This window comes from Megalops cyprinoides, chromosome 4 (genome assembly GCF_013368585.1).
Source record: "Megalops cyprinoides isolate fMegCyp1 chromosome 4, fMegCyp1.pri, whole genome shotgun sequence".
Classification (NCBI taxonomy): domain Eukaryota; kingdom Metazoa; phylum Chordata; class Actinopteri; order Elopiformes; family Megalopidae; genus Megalops; species Megalops cyprinoides.
The window spans coordinates 44,014,179-44,035,166 of NC_050586.1; the positions used below are offsets into that span (position 1 = coordinate 44,014,179).

General features: G+C 38.4%; 1 protein-coding gene across 13 annotated transcripts in view; it reads left to right on the top strand.

The window, feature by feature from the left end:
* The window catches only part of LOC118776234 (transcription factor 4-like), a 161,600-nt gene that overhangs the window by 119,786 nt on the left and 20,826 nt on the right, over nucleotides 1–20,988 (top strand). For all 13 annotated transcript variants that reach the window (XM_036526384.1, XM_036526386.1, XM_036526385.1 and 10 more), the window contains 5 exons: nucleotides 15,901–16,006; nucleotides 16,902–17,035; nucleotides 17,378–17,510; nucleotides 19,108–19,178; nucleotides 19,909–19,987. In XM_036526384.1, the coding sequence (XP_036382277.1) occupies nucleotides 15,901–16,006; nucleotides 16,902–17,035; nucleotides 17,378–17,510; nucleotides 19,108–19,178; nucleotides 19,909–19,987 (523 nt within the window). The remainder of the gene's footprint in view (nucleotides 1–15,900; nucleotides 16,007–16,901; nucleotides 17,036–17,377; nucleotides 17,511–19,107; nucleotides 19,179–19,908; nucleotides 19,988–20,988) is intronic.

Here is a 20,988-nt window from a genome sequence, read left to right on the forward strand (position 1 = left end):
TTGATGAGTGGATTGTTAAAGAAAACAGTTTTATGTGCTACTCTTGATTATTGTTTTAAATTACCAGGAATAACACTTTGCAAGCTGGGTATGGCACATACTGTATATCTGTCCACAATATGTTAACCATTTTTGTTTAGCATAAATAAATACATGTGCTTATTTCACATTACTGGCAAACTATACCCGAGTTATTGATGTTATGGAATTATTTACTACACATTACTATGCAGTTATCACTGTACTCACCCCAGTGGGGTGAACGCTGCAGCTGAGAGAAAGGGGATGTCTGGCTCCAACCTGGAAAGTTTGAGTCTTGTTGAAATTGTCACTGCTTGGCCTGCCTGCGTTGCGCTGCTTCAGCAGGTGCAAGTAAACACGGTACAAACTTCCCTTTCTCCAGGTGAAAATGTGGCTAGCTAAGTAGCTGTTTAGCTAGCCAGCTAGCTACTTAGCTAAAGTAGGTGATGTTAACTATCATGCAGCAAATTAATTTACTGACATGCATTGAGCAACAGAGCTTTCTTTTCCAGCTCAGCAGTTGTTTCAGACATATTTTATATGTGTAGTAAATACTTCACGGGCCATGATTGGTTGTTTTTTTGCATGGTGATCACAGAAGCAATAATTCCCATTTATTTTAGTTTGCATCTGATGAGTTGACATGGATGGCACAAGCCACACAACCAGCAGAATGCTTGTGCATGTCCAGGCACGCTCACATCAGTGAGTAGCATGTTCTGAACAGGAATCGAATTGCTAAACAACTTGCTAAACAACTCTACCAGTGTTTCATATACTGCTGCCAGCATACAGTCAGCTTCAATTGGGTGAACATTTTGAAGCCTTGTCCAGTAGGTTAAATAATTCTTTATAAATATGGATAAATTGGTCAATATAGTCATGGCAGTATGATTAGGTCTAAAATGCCTAAACAAAGTATCATAAAAATTAAATAATGAATGAAGCGTTGAATTCATCATTAGAAAATTGCTGAAAATAATTCCTGTAATCTGAATTTGAAGTTTCCCAGTTTTCTAAAATGCTAAAGATCTGAAGATCCCCACTTTGCGGATGCTAAAAATTCTCTGCATAAAAATGCTCTCAACTGAATACTGAAAGGTGCTGACGTGTGTTTTTCCATAATACCAGTGTAGTTGAAAATGTGTGGGATATTGCAGGTTTATTCAGCAGGTGTTACTGCTCTGTGGATCACAGAACCACTTATATATATGAACCACAAAATATTCACATTCTATAGAAATCTTATGCATCATTAAAGACAGACAAAATCCCTGAAACAATGCAATGAGAGACAAGAGAGCCCAGAACTAAAGAGTTTCATCTGGGCAAGAGAGTCCTTTTTGACAACAAATGCCCCTGAGAAAAGGAGTGCCATCACGAGTTCACTGGAGGGGTATACACGTGAAGATTATTTTCTGCGGAGACTTCTGCAATATTGTGCCAGCCCTCGCCATCTTGGACTCGAAGCCAGAAAGAAAAAAAAAGTAGAGAGTCCGCAATGATTTTGCAGAGCTCTTAAATGTAGCTCCATGACCCTCCTGTACTGTCTGTACTGCAGACAAATGCTTACTCTGCACCTCACCAGCCACGCTGTGACTAAACTCTCAGGGGCATGCTGTAAAGCTGTCCAGGCCACCTCGCTGCCTGATTAATCTGAACCCCAGGTAAGGCCTCATTGGTGGGGATTTGAAAGGTATAAGGACTTATTTGCTCCAAACAACACAATGATTTCCCCCCCCCCCCCCCCCCCCCACATTTCCTCAGTGAGACCAACCTTTCTTGGGTTAATTTTGTCTAATTAGTGGTCAATTAAAAACTGAAAAATGCTGAATGGAATCTCTTTGATCTCTTGGCACAGAACCTCTTCCTTCAGCCCAGCTAAATAGGATGAAATTGGTTCCTTTTTTGAAGGACTAAGTCTGCACTGATGGCTGGATAACTTAGAAACTTTAAATGTCAGATGACAACATGTATTGTACTGGAGCAAAACCTTTTTTCATACATAATTTGAACATTTTGTTAAATTAAACCCAGAGAATGTATTTGTGTAGTTGTACCAGACACAAAGCAAGCAAATGGCTTTGGGGGCACTGGTTTATAAATGCTTGGTGTATTCCAATAAACAAACACTTTCAACAACAAGAAGTGATTCTGCATGTTGTCTGAATTATAATACAGAGGTGCATAAGCAACAAAATTACAACAAATAGCAGAAGTTTCTTGCACTCTAATAAGAAGTACAGATTATTGAGAAAGTCATTCTAGGTTCGCTTTTTTAAATGGCAGTGCTACTTGATAAATGTTCCATTGTTCAAACCCTGCATCCATCAGCACAGAATAAAACTGTGCAAAAGTCTTAGATGATTTGGATTTTCATGATCAGAATCAAAACTTGCATATTTTAGCCTTTTGGTCTTGTTCCCATTTCTCAACAATGTTTCAATAACCCAGTATATCCTTTAAGTCTTTATTTCAAGAGTGACCTTTGTACTGTTGAGGGATGGACACCTGAGTCCTCCATCAACTCTGTCATCCTCTCAACACATTTCTTCTCTCTGTGCCTTGGGGATGCTACTCTCCTCATGCATCCTTATGCAGCTTTTAGGTCCTCCAGTCCTGGTGTTGTGAATAAGGCTAGAGATTATTCTCTCTACTTTGTAAAATTGAGTGGTATAAGCTAATTCTCAATCACGCAATTACTGTTATCCTTTTTGTGCAATACTACAGTTCTATAGCAGTCTCCTTTTTTTCGTATAAGATGCTACAGTATATGCATTCAAGTATTATATTTCATGAATATATGTGAGGCATTTGCATAGCATAGTATGTATGTGTTTGCATGTTTGTGTGTGTATGTGAATATGTGTGTGAGCATTTGTTTATGTATGCATGTAGATTCCTGTGCAGATATCATGATAATCTTTGGAAGATAAATTATCAGCAGATGCTAGTGAAGATCAGATTAGATATGTGATCTAACCTGTCACAGCTTCAAAGGGAATGCAGATCTCTGTCTTGCAGTGCTCTTGGGAGATCTTGGGAGATTTCTTTTTGGTCTACACACCTCATTGTTCTCCTCCTAATACGCCATCATAAGACATAAGCAGACCATTCTGTATTTTCCCCTAAATCTTTGTCAGATTCCAAAGAGTTTCATTGAGTATACTGTTATTCATGTTTAAATTTTATTACACTCTGATGTGCTGTTGTGAGCTTTTTATATCCAGTCTTTCCTTCTCGTCTTGTGCCTCTGAACTTATTTATTCCTGTACCATGATGTATCTGTTATACTGGTGACTGTATTATGAGCAGAAATGTTTGAATGAAAAACACTGATTCATGTGAACAGGAAGATGTCTCACATTCATACAAATCAAAGAGAAGACATTTGAGTAAAAATCCTTTTTAAGCATCCTTTCTTAGCAAGGATATTTATCAGGTGGCTGAAATGTAGTGAGGGAAACTGAATGCAAACTGCTAAATTCACATACACTCTAGTTTCAGTGGCCACACTTACACTGTGATAAGTAAATTTCAGTGGTCACTCTTATACTGTGATAGGTAAAATATCAGTGGCCATACTCACACCTTGATAAGTAAAATATCAATAGCCACACTTACACCATGGTAAGTAAAATATCAATGGCCACGCTAACACTGTGATAAATATTTATGGTGACTCTTTTGAAAAATCCTTTCAGCCAGCTGGATCTCAAAACAGGAGTTGCTGACAGTGCGCATGTTTCTGCCTGGTTCAACTGAAGAGGTGTGAACTGGAACAAAGTGCACCCTGCTGCTGGGGATATTTGTGTCTGTCTCCATGACGCAGCAACTGACCTTTTCATTCGACGGGAGGCAACTCCCCCAACCCCCCCTCCATGTGACGATGCATCAAATTCCCAGAGTTAAATATAACAAAGCATTTTTCACATTTATTTCTGTTCTCTCGCGCTACGGCAGGTTTTCACTCATTTCTGAGTCATCAGTGTTTAGGGCCGTTTTAGACACATAGAATTTTCTGGAAAAAGTCACTAAAACAAGCTGTTTGGATTAAGGTAGATTTTTCAAGCACACAGTTAGCTGTGAGCCTTTGCTGTATATTTTTAAATGCATTCATCAAAATGCTATATCCAAACATTTTTTCACTGTATCCAAACAGGTTTTATTTTATCATATCACCACCATCGGTGCTTTCTGAGTTACACATTGAATTATTGGTCTCTCTACAAGCAGTCTGGATAAAGCATCTTTAGTAGACAGTTTCCAGGACTTTACCACACATGGTCTGAGAGACACTTTGTTTCACTTTGTTGTGTGGTATTTCTTACACAGCATGTAGTAGTTGACATTTCCCATTTTGTTCATTTTGAAATAGGGTAAAACAACCCCAGAGGAGGTCACCTTCATTGCTTTCTCCTGTGATCAATTTTGTTAATCAAACTGAATTTTTCTATTGAAATATTTTATATAATATATAATAGCTATATCTTTTATAGTTTGTAATATAAAAATTATTACTGAGACATTTGTGGTTTATTAAGTATTTTATATTATATATTGTGTTATATTTATTTTTTAAGTGACTCTTTGTGCTGTAGTTTAACTACAACCCAGTTTTGCATTTAATCTGGTGAAATTCAACATCAGATATCTCAGTTACTTACCCAATTTTTGCTGAGATTTTATACACCAGCTCTGACCATGACAAGCAAAGGCAGCCACAAAATCTGTGTAGTAGTTGTCATAAACAAGATAACACAAATAATTTCATCAGTGCTTTGCTGAAAAACAATACAAACAGTTTACTGTTTAACAGTTTTTACTTTAAAAATGTTCAATGATTTGTACGATACACAGTACTGGTGCCTTTTCTAAAATGAATAATCATAGGTGCCGTAGATTTTATTAAAATGTATGAAATGTTCAATTTACTCCCCTGTTGGATTTACTGGTGTTTGTATAGCAACACGCTAACATTTCGTAACCTGAGACCTTGCAGTATCATCAGACTGGATATAGCCATCACCACTGGCAAACCACAACACAACTGAACTGGAGTGGAAGTAGATGCTACTTCCTATTGCAAGAATTGCAAGCAACCAACAGGTGACAGGTGCATTTCAAATAGTCAGAGGGAAATTGACTATCATGGAGAAAGTTGTAGGGTTTTCTATTTCCATATTATCTAATGTTTGAATAAAAACATATAGACATCAGATTTATGCTAATTTCATAGATGCACTTTACCACATGAATAGTGTTTAATATTTGGATACATTTCAACTGCTGTAACCATTTAGGAAGTTTCTAATGCAATTATTTTTGTTTTTTTCTATTTAGTATTACCCAGACCCAAATGAAGCCTACTTGTAGAGAAGCTGGCCAACACTTCTCCCATAAATGAGCCAAAAAAGGTTAAAAGGTTAAAAAGGTTAAAAAAGAAACAATTTATTTTTAAAACCAAACAAAAAACAAAGGAACCCAGCCTACACCAACCAAAAGTAGGGACAAAATAAGCTTTCCTTCCTGCTCTCCAGCCACACCTGTATTTAATCTACCTTCAATTAGTACGGTGTGGCTTGTTACCCAATAAGCTAGTTCCCCAAACAAATTAACACAGGTACACACAATTAACAAATGATTGATAACAATTACCAATTAGGGACAGGTGGTGAAGGCTCACCTTCTACTCCTGGTCTATACATAATTTTGAATGGAGAGTGCCAATCTAAATTATTCTGTGGGTCAGTTTTGTGTAGGGACTTAAGCAGTTATTTCCTATAAAGACACGATATACATATTTGGTCATTTTTTATAGCAACTAATGTCTCAGGCCATATAGTAACCAAAGACTTACATTGTTATTTCTCTTATTCCTTTGAGGACTATATATTTTGCTGTTTGAGACAAAGTTTGAGTCTTCAGCAATCTGCCCAGTGGTGAGTACATGTTGTGTGAAGCAACTCAATGTAGCTAAAGTATCATTGCACGTATCAAATCAGTGTGCTAAAAAGCCTTAGTAGTACATAGGCTCAGTTTAATGCAGAGATAATTTCATGAATTTCCTGTTTTTTTTTTTGTTTTTTGCTATTGCCAGCATTAAGCTTGAACTGTTGGTTTTTTGTGAGCTATATGTAAAGTATTAGTCCAGTATATTTATTTGAACTGGAGCACAGCCAGGACCTGAAGTGGGTAGGGCCATAGTGCATCACTCACTGTTTACTTTGATTTGCACATTCCTGCTCTTGACCTGCAGCAGTTGGCAGTAGCTGTTTCAGTTCACAGATGACAGGACATTTGTGTCATCTGCTCTATCATCCTTACATGTTACCATGTGGGGACTTTGATGCCATGGTAATGTAAAGTCTAAAGTGCCAGGATGGAAATCTACAGTGAGATATTCTCAGTGTTTAGGGAATAGATATTTTTAATTTTTATTCTACTCCAGCTTTTATTGAAAACCAAGCCCACATCATCCCCCTAACACACACACACTCACACACACAGACACTCAACTTGGTATGTTTTATTTAAAGTGAACAGTTTAAATACATTGACATTCAAGCATTATTGCTACCTAACAATTAATAATAATATATCAGTGACTCATAGTTTGTGAATATTTCATGCTTGAAAACCAGTGACCTTAGGGCTCCCAACTGGTGCAGTTGGCAAGGCACTCACCTTGAGTGCAGGCTGATCCTTCGACTCTGAGTACATCTGCCAACGACGACCGACAGCCCATGGTAAGGGAACAAATTGGCTTCATTCTGTTGGGGACAGGGGTGGGTAGATCTGATAGGGCTTCCTCATCTTTCCACTCCCAGTGATTCGCCAGGTATTTTTGAGCTCCTGGAGTCACTGGAGTTGCGACTATCCTCCATTTGTTGCCCACTTTACTGTGGTGCTCTGTGTGATTTATTCTTTATTCTTTATTGGGATCGCCATTAGCTTCCAAGTAGTGGTGGCTAGTCTTCCTGGGATCCACTCAACAGCAGTAACAATCAATTTAAACAAACTATATTAAAAATGATACTGTATCAAAAACAACAAAAAAAAAAAAAAACAAGCCAACTTCAGAAAATAAGTACGATTACTCTACATATGAAACACTAAACAATAATAACCTGCACTGAAAACCAAAACAAAATTGAAAAATATTCACCAATATACAGCAACAAAACAAAATAAAAACAATCCAAGTTTCAGAAACAGTAATAACTGCAATAACATCTATTTAAGATTCATCAGATTTTGTTTTAGTGACTTTTTGAAAGACTTTTTGTCTGTCTGATGTTGATTGGGCACATATTCCAAGCAAAAGAAGCTCTATAAAGAACAGTTCTCATCATACAATTTATTTGTGGACTTGGCACCACCAAATGACTAGTACTCACTTGACATGTATTAAACCCATGACAAAAAGTGTGTGATGAGTATACAGTTCCAAACACAGTTGCATTAAGGGGGAAGAGCAGAAAGTGTGTGTTCATAAAACAAGTAGTGAACTAAATTGACACCAAAGTTCGGTCTTAATCAAGATTCATTTATCTAGTTCAAAAATTTGTCTTTTCAGTAGCTTGGGGGGCAGGTAAATAGGTGGAAAAACTCACAAATCATTTAGCATATGTAAACATTGGTGGTCATCTCAATACTAGTCTCTGCAGATGCTCAGGAGTTATATAAAATGGGTCTTAAATTTCACATGGAGTTGCACTTAAAATGATCAAGGAACATAATCAAGGGACATGGAGGAATATGAGTTCCTGGATGTCTTGTGTTTGCTGAAATCCAACCTTTCCCTTAGTCTCCCAAAATGTCTGTAAAATATTTCTTGTAAAGGTATAACATTCAGCTCACCCTTTGCTGACATGTGAAGAAGGTAAGACTGGGTTAGTAATTGGAGCAATGAAATGATTAAGAGCACAGTTTGGAACAAAAAAGTACACATAGCCTTCCTGGAGCTGAGTGAGATGTTCTTTGTTTGGAGGGTGAGTGGAAGCCATGGAGCCCCCAAAATACAGGCAGAAAATCAGATGAGGTGAAATGTTATGTGCTATATACTGATTATATCCCTCCTGTTCTGTGCTGTGTACCCTCCTGGTTGTGTGCAAGTGAGTGTAACAACATTGTGTCCTGCAATTTCCTTTCTTTTTTGAGAGTTCAAGGACATTGGTTATCGGAGAAGGGGCCAGGTCTGTACCAGAACTTAATGCTTGACTTGACCAAAAATGACCATTGCCAAAACATAGTTAGCAGGCTCTTCAGTGATTGACACGTTCAATAACATTGCCCTCAGCTGTCAGGGTTCAACGTAGTGTAATCAGTGTCAGTAGCAGATGGCTTTAACATGTTTTGTGTTTTTTTCGTGAAGATGATAATAGGGCAGCTTGTGCAGTTGTGTTCCCAGCCTTGGCTGTGATGTCCCTCTGAGTGAGCTGGACACCTGCACTTGAGCTCAGAGCCATTAACCTCCATGTTGTAACAGTTACCTTTGGCCCTTCCTGCCGAGCTGCACTTGGATCAGTGAAAATGCAGTCTCCTCAGTTGCAGGTGCACCGTGCAGACACATACACATATCTCTGCATGGTGCATCTCTCTGCTGGAAAGCAAAGCAATGGTGATAGCAGACTCGTGGAAGAGGGTTCTCGCACATATGTGCATTTTGCATTGGATCTTGGGGAGACTGGGATGCTTGCATTTGCTTTTCCACACCTGATTGTTCCATGCAGAAGCAATGCTCAAGACAGTCATATAAAATGGGTCTTAAATGTCCCGTGAGAAAGTTTATGAAAGGAACCACAGATTGATAGAAAAAGGTTTGAGGAGAGAATTCATCAGTCTCCCTTACTGCTAGTATTCTCTCTTTCTCTCTCTTTCTCTCTCTCTCTCTCTCTCTCTCTCTCTCTCTCTCTCTCTCTCCATAACAGTGAACTAAGAATCTGCTCACAGCAATGTGAAACAATACAATTGGCATGATGAGGTGCATAATAGGCTTTCTGTAAGATGAACGAAGATGGCCAGGAGTTGACAGGTTGAAAACGAGGTGAGAACATAAGAACATAAGAACATAAGAACATATGATGACGAGAACAGGCCATTCGGCCCAACTAAGCTCGCCATTTCTTAATTAAAGAGTATCCAAAACTGCATCAAGTCTTGACTTGAACACAGCAAGGGTCTCTGCCTCAACTACATGACCTGGCAACCTATTCCATGTATTGATAACTCTTTGTGTAAAATAATATTTCCTTACATCAGTGCGGAACTTACTCTTAACTAGTTTCCATTTATGTCCTCTTGTTTTACAGACTGAACTCACCCTAAAGAATCTATTATAGTTAACCTTATTGATTCCTTTTATAAATTTAAATACCTCAATTAAATCACCCCTAAGCCTCCTCTTGCTTAATCTAAATAGGTTAAGTAACTTGAGTCTTTCCTCATAGCATTTATATTTCATGCCAGGAACTAATTTAGTTGCCCTTCTTTGAACCTTTTCTAAAGCTTCAGTATCTTTTTTATAGTGCGGTGCCCAGAACTGCACACAGTATTCCAGGTGCGGTCTGACTAAGGCATTGTATAATTTCAATATAACCTCTTTAGATTTATACTCAATAGTTTTGGCTATATATCCCAGCATCCTGTTGGCCTTTTTTACTGCTACAGCACACTGCCTAGATCCTGTTAAGCTTGGGTCAACCATTACTCCCAAGTCCTTTTCAAATTGAGCACATTCTAGTTTTTTTCCACCCATGAAGTAGTCTTGTTTAAGGTTCTTATTTCCTACATGCAAGATTTTACATTTATCTAAATTGAAAGTCATCTGCCAGGTATCTGCCCACTTTTGGATGCTGTTTAGGTCTTCCTGTATTACCTTAGTTGATTCTATACTGTTGGCTAGACCCCCTAGTTTTGTGTCATCTGCAAATTTTACTATTTTACTTCTAACCTCTGCATCAAGATCATTTATGTATATAAGAAATAGCAAAGGCCCCAACACCGATCCCTGCGGGACTCCACTTCGTACAGGACCCTGCTCCGATACAATTCCTCCCACAGTTACAGTCTACTTTCTATTAGATAGCCAACTTCGAACCCACGCGGTGATGGCTCCTGTAATTCCCGCAGATGTCATTTTCAATATGAGTCTCTCGTGCGGAACTTTGTCAAATGCCTTTTGAAAGTCCAAATAGATAATATCATAAGCCCGGTTTGAGTCCAGACATGCTGTAGTTTCCTCAAAGAAGTCCAGGAGGTTTGTTAAGCACGACCTCCCTCTGCGAAAACCGTGTTGGCTATCATTTAGAACACCATTTCGTTCCAGGGATAATTGCAAATTATCCCTAATGATGGATTCCAGTATTTTGCATGCGATACAAGTTAAGCTGACAGGCCTATAATTTCCTGGTTCAGTCCGGTCTCCTTTCTTGTAGATAGGTACTACACTGCCATGTTTCCAGTCATCTGGTATTTCTCCAGTTTTAAGGGATTGCTTAAAAATAACTGTCAGAGGCTTGTAAACCACCTCTGCTAGTTCTCTGAGAACTCTTGGATATATTCCATCAGGGTCTGCTGCCTTATTTGTTTTAAGTTTTTGAAGTTTATCTAGTACTTCTGCATCATTTAAATCAATTTCCTCTATAAGTCTCTGAGAACTGACTGCACCTGAAGGCATATGCGAAAACACTTCACTAGTGAAACTCTCCACAAAGTAACTGTTTAGTGTATCAGCAATAGCTTTGTTATCGTAAACCATAACCCCATCCTTATTTTTTATACCTCTTATTTCATCCTTAACTATCCTTTTTTGACCATAATATTGAAAAAAACGTTTAGAGTTGCTCTTTGCATCTAGTGCAATTTGTCTTTCATAACATCTTTTGGCTTCCCTTATTTTTTCTTAACTTGAGCTCGCATATTACTGTATTCAATCTTATTTCTATCTGAGCTCTCCAACTTATATTTTCTAAATAATTTCCTTTTTTGTTTTAAACTGTTCCGCAGTGACTTATTCATCCACTGTGGATGCTTCTTTTTCAGTTTTCCTTTTCTCACTTGCGGAATGAATTTACGCTGTACATCCAGAATAATCGTTTTAAATATGCACCACATTTCTTTGACAGTTTTACCACCTAGAAGAGGTACCCAGTTTATATTCCTTGTATAATCACGCATCTTAATAAAGTCAGCTTGCCTAAAGTTGAATACTCTAGCATTGGAGAATGCAGACTTGACTTGCCAAAAAACTTCAAATGTAATTGAACTATGGTCACTTGTACTGAGTGGTTCCCCTACCTCAATACTGCCGATTCTATCAGGATTATTACACAGAACCAGATCTAGGATTGTGTTCTCTCTCGTGGGTTCAGTAACAGACTGTATCAAAAAACAGTCATTTACAACATCCAAAAACTCTTCCTCACATTTACCTTGACCTGACACAGCTTCCCAATTAATTGAAGGGTAATTGAAGTCCCCCATTACTATTGTCTCACCCTCCTGACATGCAAGTTTAATGTTATCAAAGAGAGTACTACTGACATTGCTATCTGAGGCTGGTGGCCTATAGCATACTCCAACATTCAGGCCTTTTTGATTTTCCCCCAATATCTTAATCCATAAGTCTTCACTAACACCAAGGGACTCCATTCCTGGTATTTCCTGAGTATTAAGATTATCCTTTACATAGAGAGCTACGCCTCCTCCTCTTCTATTGATTCTATCTTTTCTTAGCAGCTTGTATCCCTCTACGTTGTACTCATCCCCATCCCCTGGACCAAGCCACGTCTCTGTAATCCCAACAACATCAAAGTTACTATTACTCATAACGGTTTCCAGATCGAGAATTTTATTTTTTATGCTTCTAGCATTTAAACAGAGAAATTTCAGGGTACCATGTGTGAACGTACTTCTGGGAAAGTTAGTGTTAGCCATAACTGGTAAAATAAACATTTCACAGCCTGTGGGACATGACTCAAAAAGAATGGTGCTTACTTAAAACACCACTTAGCAAGGCTCTCCCAAATAAAAATATTCCCATACATCTGAAGAGAAAATCTATTTAGAAAATGTTTTCTGAAGACATTTTTCAAAAAAAATTTTTTTTGGATCTTGGATCTCTGACAAATGAAACAAAAACTACTGTGTGTCTCATTTTGGTTCCCTGAAAGGCACTTCTCTGTGACATCCACCTGCATGCAAAGATTTGCATGGAACTTCAAAGCTGGATCTGAGGAATATGTGCACTAAAAATGTTAAAGCAATTATATATGCATTTCAGGTCAGTCTAATGTAAACACAGCAGGGCCACTAACTGGTTTGAACTAAACCAGTGAATTCAATTAAATACGTTCATCCATATCGGTTTTTCACCTTAAGAAAACCAGTCTTGAAAGGTACTGGGCTGGGTTCTGTCTCCTCACCACAGGTCCGGTTCAGACAGTTGTGGTTGATTTGGCTCAGTCTGCTCCACTAAAGTCAAGTGGGTCCCATATGCCCTATGTCCAATCAGTGGCAGTCCAGCACAGGTGCAGCGGGATCACATCAGGCAGGGATACTCTGACAATGCATTCAGGAACACTGAGCCAAACACATCTGCTTTAGATATACGAGGCAAGGAGACCATGTCCCGTCTCACCTTACTTTCTCTACATGGGTTTCTTATTTCTTTCATTTCTAACTGTATCATAAATGTACAAGTACAAAGAAATTCAAACTGCAGCCCAAACTACACACTTGTCCTCTGGTCTGCTCATTCTGTGTGTATTATTATAGCAGTCCCAATGCCTTGTGTGTCATTATTCCCTTACTGGTGCACTGGTTTGTGGCTGGCTTTCTCAAGTCTAAGTGTGGCTGCAGCAAGTCTAGAGCCTGTAGTCACTACATTGCAAACATAAGAGAGGCAGTGATATTTGTATATATTTGTTGAAAATTTACTCGACAAAAGCACAATCCCACAAGTAAGAATCTGAAATGACCTTCTTACAATAGCAACATTCTGAAAAGGTTGAAATTATAAAATATTCAGTACTTTGTATTTTGCTTTTAATACCCCACACACTTCTTTTAATACCCCACACACTCAGGAAATGTAAGATCCTACATCCTGCATTTTTAAAAGGAAATAATAATTGCATGCTGAATTTAGAGGTTGAATTAACTGAAAACAATAAAATTGGAATAGATCAGAGGTGTAGGTTAGGGGAAACAGAGTTTACCCATATCATATTTATGTGGGAGTAATTTCAGTTAGTACGCTGGACAACAGGCAGAAATAACTCCTTCCTTGTTACCTAATTTATCTCTCAAATTAAGGCATGGCACAAGCTCCACATTTATCCCACTGGAAATGTTTTGTCGTTTTGCTCATGTATTACGGGACTTTTCTGCTGATTCCTGAACACCACATTTGTCAGTGTTGCTGTATCAAGGTCAGAGCACAGAACCTGTGACCTAATTTCTTTTATTGTAGGTTCAGATGTATAAATCTAAATCTAGTGGGTTTTACATCACTGACACTTCCTAAAGCAAGCTACTTAAACTGAGCAGTAAGGTACAGGTGTGTAAGTCATTGATTTCTAAGTACAACCAATGCGCTGTGTGTCCACTTATTGTGTAAGCAAATAGACAATATGAAATGTAAAAATAACATAGTGTTTAAAATGGCCAGAGGATGAAATGTCATCTTTCAAAAAAATGTTGCATTTACCCTGACTGTCATCTGAAGTGGCCACCACACACTACCATCATCTGGCTGTGTGTGTTTAAAGTTTCAGGTTTTCCAATAATCGTGAAGCAGATGGCAGCACACTACATCTGCTGTAAGTTCACTTCACGCACATGTTGGAGCTGTCGGCTGAATGGATGTGTCGCTTCCACTCAAATCTGCTTTTAGGATCTAGTTACTGTGGAGTAAATCAAATTTTTTCAACATTCTTTTCTTTCTGGTTGAAAGAAAAGAAAATATTACCAATGTATTCCCAGAAGTTGAGCCCTAATGGTGTTCACAGATGTCTTTAATACAGCATGTTTAAATCCCTCTGCCTGTCAAGGTGCTTCATGGGAAAGGCAAGTTGTCCATATGCCCACAGTGTTGCCCTGTCACGACAGGCTGTGCTACCCATAATCCTTTGCTAACGCTGTAGTCTTTCTTCATCATTGACTGGTTTTAATTCTTTGTGTTTCTTTGCCACAGAAAAAAGAGTACATGTATTTGATTTTGCACTTTTGCATTTGATTTTGAATAAGAACCTTCAGGTTAAAAAAATAAAGCTGTAAAAGAAGAAGAGTGGAAGACGAAATGCTAAAAGTGTGGACTCAGTGTGGTTGGAGTCAGCATGAAGTTAATTAGTCAATCAGTCAATATCAGTTGTGTGAGTGAATGAATTAGCCAGTCAGTCTACAGTTAGGGCAACAGTTGCAGAATATGTGCTCATTTTTACATATTTAGATCGATAGATAGATAGATATTAGTGTGTGTGTGTGTCCTGAAATGGTCAGTCTATCCCTTTCGACTGGGATTGAAATGGGACACAATCATTTGAAAAGATATTATGTACTTTATTTATTTATTTATTTATTTATTTTTGTAAAATAACATAAGTACACAGATATAGAGCAAGATTTGTTGAGCTTCCTTCTGCTACAGAGTCAGTACAGTGGTATATTCTACTTTAGAAAAGTTGACACCTGTTTTTCAGAGGTCTGTAAGTTTCCTCCTTGAATAAAAGGCTTTGTGCTTAACACAGACCTAAAATATAAATTTGAATTCAAAATTCATTAAATCCCTTCTGTTTATTTCAGTAATACATGTGCTTCTGATAAATCACATATGCATCAAGGACACAGTCTTATGTTTAGTGATGTCCCTGAATATAATTTGTTAATTATGAGAATAATCAATTTAGTGGGATTAGTAAATCTGGCCCTTAGTGTTGTCAGGTGTTTACTGGGCCAGTTGTCTGTCATTTGGTTTGAAAAGGCTGTGCTGGTCCACCAACAAAGGAATAGAAGGTATGTGTAGAGTTGAGATATTAAGCAGTGGAGAGTGTTAGACAGTAATAGATCCATAGGTACAGCTACTTCCATTATTATAAGATCCAGTTTGCTCAATGTGACATCAAGAATTAAACATCTGATCTGGCAATCTTAGAATTTCTGGAATCAAAACCAAATCCCACTTCCTGTCATCCAGCACATTAATTCCCTTTTTGACTTCACCCTGAATGGAGTCCAAATTCAACTTGCCTGTCCAAGACCAGTTTTTGGTCATGCTTGTTGTGGCCTGTTTTTTATCTCTACTTTCTTATTTTGCTTTCAGTTCATGGAAATGAAAATTTCATTGAGGAAAAATAGATTCAAGAAAAGTATGTGTTTAATTTTAGTGAATATTGACTACACAGACCTTTAACCCATGTGAAAGCAACTGGGTTATGTTTGCAGCGTTTTGTTCATATAAAATATATATTTAGATATCTACAATATAGATATTTAGAACAGTGTAGTTTCTGAAATTGTTTTTCATATAAAATGAGCTGAGTTAGCTGAGTGAATTGCATTGTGTCATAGTGGTTGGGGGAACTCATAAGAATGGTGCCTAATTTGAATTTCTTCAATAAGCACCTAGTTGTCCAAATGGATAATAATGCTAAATGCAAGTTACCCAAGTTGGCCCAGCTAGAAACCTTTGGCTGACTTGTTATGCTAATAAATTATCTACATATATATATATATACATATATATATGAGAGAAAGAGGTGATGATATACGCCATAAAGCTTTATGAGTATGAACCTCCACACAAGGCCAGTGTCCCAATGTCCTGCAGCTTATCGTTGAAATGTTCATACTCACCTCTCCATGTCTGTCTTCCAGGTGTATGCCCCGTCTGCAAGCACCGCCGAGTATAATCAGGACTCGCCCAGTTACCCCTCATCCAAGCCCCCTAGCAGCACTTTGCCCACCTCCTTTTTCATGCCAGGTAACAGGGCTGTAGGATCTACATATAATACTCCGAAAGCTATGTGATACAGGAAACTGTACCTTCAGTCAGAGGATTCCTTCCCTCATGGGGCTCTACTGTTGTCCGCCCTGCTCTTAAAACAAGGTTCTTCCTTCTGTGACAGGGTACTTGCCTCAATAAATATCCAGCTGCATTAAGAGATAATATTTTAAATGTTAGGAATTTAAGGCTCTCAGGAGAATGGCATCGTCTCAGCAAACAGATAATGTGAAATAAGGATGTTTTTGAGGAATCATTTAAAAAACTCTTATGCAAAAAATGCAACAGCAGTGAATCTTGTGTTGGAGGCAGTAGAGGTACCTTTGGGGAAAAAAGCTGTGAGGTTTATGCTCAGTGACAGCTCATGCTAATGCTTGGGGCTAGTAACAAAAACCTTTTTTGGAGATGGTTGGAAGGTTATACATACATCCATGGGATGGGACAAGTGGAAGTATTGGCTTACAGTTTGAATTGAGCTGGTTCAGGGTCTGTAACACCACAAGCACTGACAATGTCAGTTTTGCAGAGCTCCTATTGTTTTGCATCTGTAAGACAGTTTTGATTGGAGGCTCAGTGCTGTGATGTGTGTCTTCTTTTTGTGACCAATTTTTATTTCTTCTGATAAGTTGCAGGAACATTTGAATCAGTAGACAGTGAGCAGAGAAAAGGAAAGGAAGGGATAAAAGAGAAAACAACAGCTATCATCATCTTGTTCATCATCATCATTATCATCATCATCCTTTATACCTTTATTTTATGATGCATTTACCTGCACATGTACATGTGTCTTCTACAGCTCTTAAGCTGTAACTCGGTCAGGTGCGTATTGCCCTGTGAACTGATCCTGTGTTCCCTTTTTTCTGTGGTCATCCAGATGGCCACCACGGCACAGATCCATGGAGCTCCTCCAGCACAATGAACCAGCCGGGCTATGGAGGCATGCTGGGAAATTCTACCCACGGCCCCCAGAGCAGCAGATTCTGCAGCCTGCATCCACATGAGAGGCTTGTATGTGCCGCCATTTCCAGCCCTCACCTCTTTTTACTCTTCTTCTCTCCTCTGACTCTTCTAACACGTGCCTTGTTGTTCAGGTCATTCCTTCAAAAATGCAGTCATGGCAATACTTTGCATTGCTGGATTAAGATGGCCTAATAACCCAACATGTGGCAAGTCATTTAGTTCAGAAACACTCATTTTCAGGTTAAATTCACTTTGAAGTATGTCAATATGGCTGTTTCCATGGTGTTGTTTAGTAGTAATGGTCAAGGCAGAAAGGGCCTAGCAGCTATGAAAATGATGCCTTTTTTGTGTTTGTTGGGCAATGACATGTAACCCTCTCATCTCCCACAGAGTTACCCATCGCACTCCTCCGCAGATATTAATTCCAGTCTTCCACCAATGTCGAGTTTCCATTGCAATGGAACAAATCACTACAGCACTCCATCCTGCACTGCGCCCACAAATGGAACTGACAGCATCATGGGTAAGCTTGTTTTAGTGGAGGTGTTTCCAGGTTATCACTCACTGCACGATGGAAAAAACGGATTTGAAATCACACCCATTTAAACATTGCATATGCAATTAGGGATGTGTACATTTTAATAGTAATTCTAATAATGGCTGTAATGCACCATTTTTGTCTCGATGTTACTGAGTGATCAATAGGTTCTGGATCTGTATACTGTGTTCTGAGAGAGTTAGCACTAGATAGCTAGCCTATGTAAGTACAGTAGCACAAAAACATGTGTTTAGGATGAAAATGTTCAATACTGTAGAAAGACAGAAGTTTGGAAAAAACAATATTTATTAGTAGGTATTTTTATCATTCTTTTAAGTCCTTTGGAAACATGAAGTTTGTAATTTGCTACCTGGCTTGAACCTGAAATAAATTAAGACGATGACTTGAAAACAGCCTGTTTTTTCCAATACAGTCAGTGAAAAATTAAATTCAAATCAAAGCCAGCATTCACATGATGCAAATGCATTGTCATTGATGATATTGGTACATCTATATACTGCACTTCTTTTGCAGTTTTTCTCTTTCTCCTACCTTTTTGTAGTAGCCAATTTTACATTGGGCTTGTTCTTCAACAGCAACTTCTGAACTTGTTCAGGAGTGTGGGGTGAGATGAATGGATTCCTCTGATACATGGCAAATGCACTCCATGCTGTTTGTAAACTTCACTTGTTATTTTACTGTATTTCTATTTTTTTCTGAATGTCTGTAACTTCAAAGCTACCTATGGCCATTTTTCTGAGCTATTTCACATTTTTTAACATTTATTTCTGTTTGGAGCTGTGTACTGTATCAGTTTTTTAGAGTCCTTGCAAAATTTCAAGAGTTGTTTGAAAAGGAACTCCAAGGAAATTGCTTATTTGGATGTATTCAGCATACAGTGGAGTAAAAAGTCCTGGCAAGGCTGATTTGGTAATACTTGGCATGTCCAGCTAAACATTCTCCTGTCCTTGGTATTACTTCCTCATAGATCCACCCTGTATGTCTTTTAATACTGTGCTTTGAGATCACCCAGTCATTTCATTACATTATGTTACATTACATTACATTACATTACATGCATTTAGCAGACACTCTCACCCTGAGCGACTTCCAGCACAATAATATATCCATTTAAATGAGAAACAGTGTCAGACCAGGCTAACAACACTCCAGACCGGTGAGTGTGAGCATAACACAGAATCAAAATACTGTACATCACATTACTACACATAACATAAATGGGTCAGGATAGTCAGTTGCCCTGTGGGTGCAGAGCTCAGTGATCTTGGGGGAACATAGGGTTTGAAGAGTGAATTCCTCAAGTCTAAGCAAATGTATGGCTAAGGGTCCTTTTACTTGCCCCTGTCATAACTGAGTGCAAAAATGTCAGTGACAAACCCCTTTGTCCTTAACTGTACACCTGAGGAACTGCAAGTGTAAGAAGCGTGAGTGTGAAATTGTATAGAGCGAGACAGTGGGACAGCAGATGACCAGGGGGACCATGCCGAGAGCTGGAAGGGGAGGGGGAATGAAAGCTGACCCGCTGCACTGAGCCCTCCTTTCTCTCTGTGTGCCATACCAGCTAACAGGGCAGCCAGTGGAGCAGCAGGCAGCTCTCAGACTGGAGACGCCCTGGGAAAGGCTCTTGCCTCGGTAAGTTGGCACACAGGGAGCCAGCACTGCTCACAGGACCACTGCTCCCACCATCTCAGTCGTACATGAGTCTCATGGTGGATGTATCTCAGCCAGGTTTAAAATGTCACTGGGACTACCAGGAAAACTAAAGAGTGAAAATTTTGGCTGAGGTTATGAGTAATCCCAGGCTGTGCTCCCATTATTTTATGTTACAGATACTTGTGGAATTTCTGTTTTCACAACAGATTTGAGTTCTGTACTTGCTGAATATGGGAACACTCATTCTGTGCTTACTCTGATTTTTTTAGACTACATGTTTAATTTAATTGGTTTAACAATAGCCCTTGTTAAATCAAACACACTTGCTGTTATCGTATAGTTAAAGCACTTCATCTAGCCCATTTGCACAAAGCCTCCTGTGGATTAGTCGACAGTATTTTGTGGTAGGAGTGCTTTAATTGAAATAAATATTCTGAAAACCCAGTTTTAAGTACTGATTGCATGTACTATACTTTGTGTATAGCAAAACATGAACCATAGTGGGCCATAGAAGAGTTTTGATGTCAGCAATGTTCCAAAAGGAAAGGGCCATATATTGCTAACTTTCCATCTAAATTTCTGAAATGAGTTGTGAAATGCATACCATACATTTTATGTTTGTGTTCTCTGTTAGTGGTTGCAGTACCTACAATTGCAGTGACAACAAGAATTGATCTGCATTTCTTTCATTGGTAACTGTTGTTTTCAGATCTACTCTCCTGATCACACGAACAATAGCTTCTCATCCAATCCATCAACTCCTGTTGGATCACCGCCATCAATAACAGGTATTGCCCAGCTGTGGGAAAGTGTCACCAGGGAACATGTATCATTGCGCATACAAACATTATTTGTCTCCTCTTGCAAAGTAATTGCATTTTGTTGGCACAGTCCAAACATTTTGGTGCAGTAAACTTGTATGAGCCCCTTTTATGTGATTTGTGTTTAGTAAACCTACATGTAACGATTATTGTGAATGCTAAGAATGTAAGTTGCCCAACATCCTGATTTTTATGATTGCTGAGTGTTTGAATCGGTAATTCTTCTATCACCGTTGTGTAGGTAAGCTATCAGTAAGAATCATGTAGATTTTATCAATCAAACATTCAGCTTAGACTTTAAAGCATGTTGCAGGGGACATGTTGCACTATGGTTGCATGCTGATGACTATATGAGCACCATGTAATAAGCACAGTAGTAAATGCATTCTATAAAGAATAAAGGCAGTAGAACTGAAGTAAAAATGATCAACCGCTAATGAGTGAACCATTCAGTGAACCATTCAGCTTTGCATTAAAGCAATAGAACACTGTTTGACAATATGGAGCTACATTAGCAGACTGAAATATATGAGCATGAATCTATTACTTACTCAACTGTGCTAATTAAAATTCTTTTATCATTTATATACAATATCCATTAATGCATTTCCACTCAGTGTAGCCACAGTGAAGTTATTGGGGATATGTGTATCTGTGTATTCTGACATGTCAAAAGAAGATGAAGCTTAGTCAGTTTGACCATATTAAATTTATAAAGTTACATTTACAATGCTGTTTTTTTGCATTGTAAACAAGAAATAATTTTGTTGCTGACAACATTTTGACTTTATTTGTGCACAAATGTGGAGGTAATGATTTACTAATTAGCAAATGGAAATGAGCTTTTATAGCAATGGGCTATCAAAATTCAGAACAAGACAGTAAACATAAAAATGCACAGTAAAAATGACTTAATTAGGCCTGATATACATACTGAAGGAACTTGGTACTCAAATAGTCAGGCCAGG